We start from the raw sequence: 2200 nt of genomic DNA, 5'->3' as shown, positions 1-2200 counted from the left end.
ACAAGCACAACACCCACCACGCGATCCCCAACCTCCATGCGACGCCCGAGATCGCCTTCCACGGCGACCCGGACATTGACACGATGCCGATCCTCGCGTGGTCGCTCAAGATGGCGCAGCACGCCGTCGACTCGCCCGTCGGTCTCTTCTTCATGCGCTACCAAGCGTACTTGTACTTTCCCATTCTGCTCTTTGCGCGCATCTCGTGGGTGATCCAGTCGGCCATGTACGCCTTCTACAACATTGGGCCTGGCGGCACCTTTGACAAGGTCCAGTACCCTCTGCTCGAGCGCGCCGGCCTCCTGCTCTACTATGGCTGGAACCTCGGCCTTGTGTACGCCGCCAACATGTCGCTGCTGCAAGCGCTGTCGTTCCTCTTTGTGAGCCAGGCGTCGTGCGGCCTCTTCCTCGCGATGGTCTTTAGCGTCGGCCACAACGGCATGGAGGTGTTTGATAAGGACAGCAAGCCCGACTTTTGGAAGCTCCAAGTGCTCTCGACGCGCAACGTGACGTCGTCGGTCTGGATCGACTGGTTCATGGGCGGCCTCAACTACCAAATCGACCACCACTTGTTCCCGATGGTGCCCCGGCACAACCTCCCGGCGCTCAACGTGCTCGTCAAGTCGCTCTGCAAGCAGTACGACATTCCGTACCACGAGACGGGCTTTATCGCGGGCATGGCCGAAGTCGTCGTGCACCTCGAGCGCATCTCGATCGAGTTTTTCAAGGACTTTCCAGCCATGTAAACGTCATGGAACGCGTCGTAATGCAATAATGTAGTACGACGATGGGCGGAAAGTGCGTAATTGGATTGTTTTGGCCTGGAGCATGTAGAACACACAAGGCGGCGTATCGTGCTGGCAGCCGCAACGTTGTTGGAACAGATAACGTCGTGGGTAGGTGAGAGACATGCAAGCCTTTCAAACTGACGCCCTCCGCGACTCCGAGACCTCGTGTTCGAACATGTGACGCGCGTCGAGATTGCAGGTGCAATGTCCCTCTCGATGTCACGGACCCTAACCCTCCATAGAACACTAATTTTCTTGCCGTCGGACAGGCTGTTGTCGCGACGGACGAGTCAAGTCGCGTACGAATAGCTACCAAGCTCTCGCCGGTCGCAACGATCTTGGGAACGGGCAGCCGCGGCGCCATCGAATTTCTGGCTCATGCTTTCGGACACGCCACCAATTGCAAATAATAGGAGCCGCTATCGAGGCGTCGTTGGGTGCCAAGGGAACCTGGCGAATCATCGCTTACCAGTAGTTTGAACCAACCCACAGATTCGCACGGAACGTGGTGCGCCGTACTGGTTGCGATCGCATCGGCTCGTTGACCGGCACTGCGCTTCGACTCTTTTCGACTACTAAGAGATAAAGGACAAGTTGATGGACAAGCAAACACAATTCCATTATGATATAAACACTTCTGAAACCACGGCGCATGTGTGGAATGTATCAAGTCGTTTGTTGTCCGTCTTGCTGCAGTAAGCCCACGGCGTCGACTGCTTGATTCAGTCGAGCCGTGGTTAAAATGCCCGGAGGCAGGATCGTGTCCGCGAGGTCTTTGATGTCCTCAGCGCTCTTGAGCGTCAACGTCTCCGGGCGTTGGGTGCTGGCTTTGATCTCGTCGACGCCCTGAGCAGCGTCGGCGCGTGCACGGCCATCGTTTCTTCTTGCGCGGCCGCAAGCCCATCAATCTTGGCGTCGATCTGGCGTCGAGCGCCGCATGCAAGTGCAGCAATTGGTCGAATGCCGCCTTCTGCGCCGCTTGCACGCTATGGAGCACAGCGTCTGAGGCAGCCGGCTTGGTCTCGAGCCCTTGCTGCTGGACATGGCCCCCGCCCGTGGGCGTGGAAACCGTCGCACGGGGCGCTACGGAGCAGCCGCGGCAGGCCCGACGGAGGATGTCTTCCGACCGACGCCCTTGGAGTAGCTCGCGATGAGTGGGAGGATGTCTTCCGACCGAAGCACGCCGTCATGGGCGCCAGCTGTTGGCGCGGGGACGCGACGACGGGCTCTTCTACGCGCAGATTAGTTTGCACCGTAGGATGTTGAATGGTAATACCTTGAAGCCATGTCGGTCATGCATGTGCTGGGTGCGCCAGCAGGGCCGTCCCCTGTTTGAGGACGACGCGGTCGGCGCGGACACCAGTTACCATGGCGGTGGTTTGGCCAGCGCGCACCTCAATGTAGCGGCACGT

At 58.8% G+C, this 2200-nt stretch overlaps 1 protein-coding gene across 1 annotated transcript; it reads left to right on the top strand.

The window, feature by feature from the left end:
• Positions 1 to 29: 29 nt before the first annotated feature.
• On the top strand, positions 30 to 746 carry SPRG_18514 (hypothetical protein; the record flags this gene model as incomplete). The annotated part of the gene is made up of 1 exon (XM_012357945.1): positions 30 to 746. A coding segment is annotated over one exon (717 nt), but the record flags the coding sequence as incomplete, so codon positions are not given.
• Positions 747 to 2200: the final 1454 nt, after the last annotated feature.

The sequence above is a fragment of the Saprolegnia parasitica genome (assembly GCF_000151545.1).
Source record: "Saprolegnia parasitica CBS 223.65 unplaced genomic scaffold supercont2.1255, whole genome shotgun sequence".
NCBI classification, from domain to species: Eukaryota; Oomycota; class Saprolegniomycetes; order Saprolegniales; family Saprolegniaceae; genus Saprolegnia; species Saprolegnia parasitica.
The sequence above is the reverse complement of the archived record's forward strand: the minus strand, read 5'-3'. Positions and strand labels throughout refer to the sequence as shown.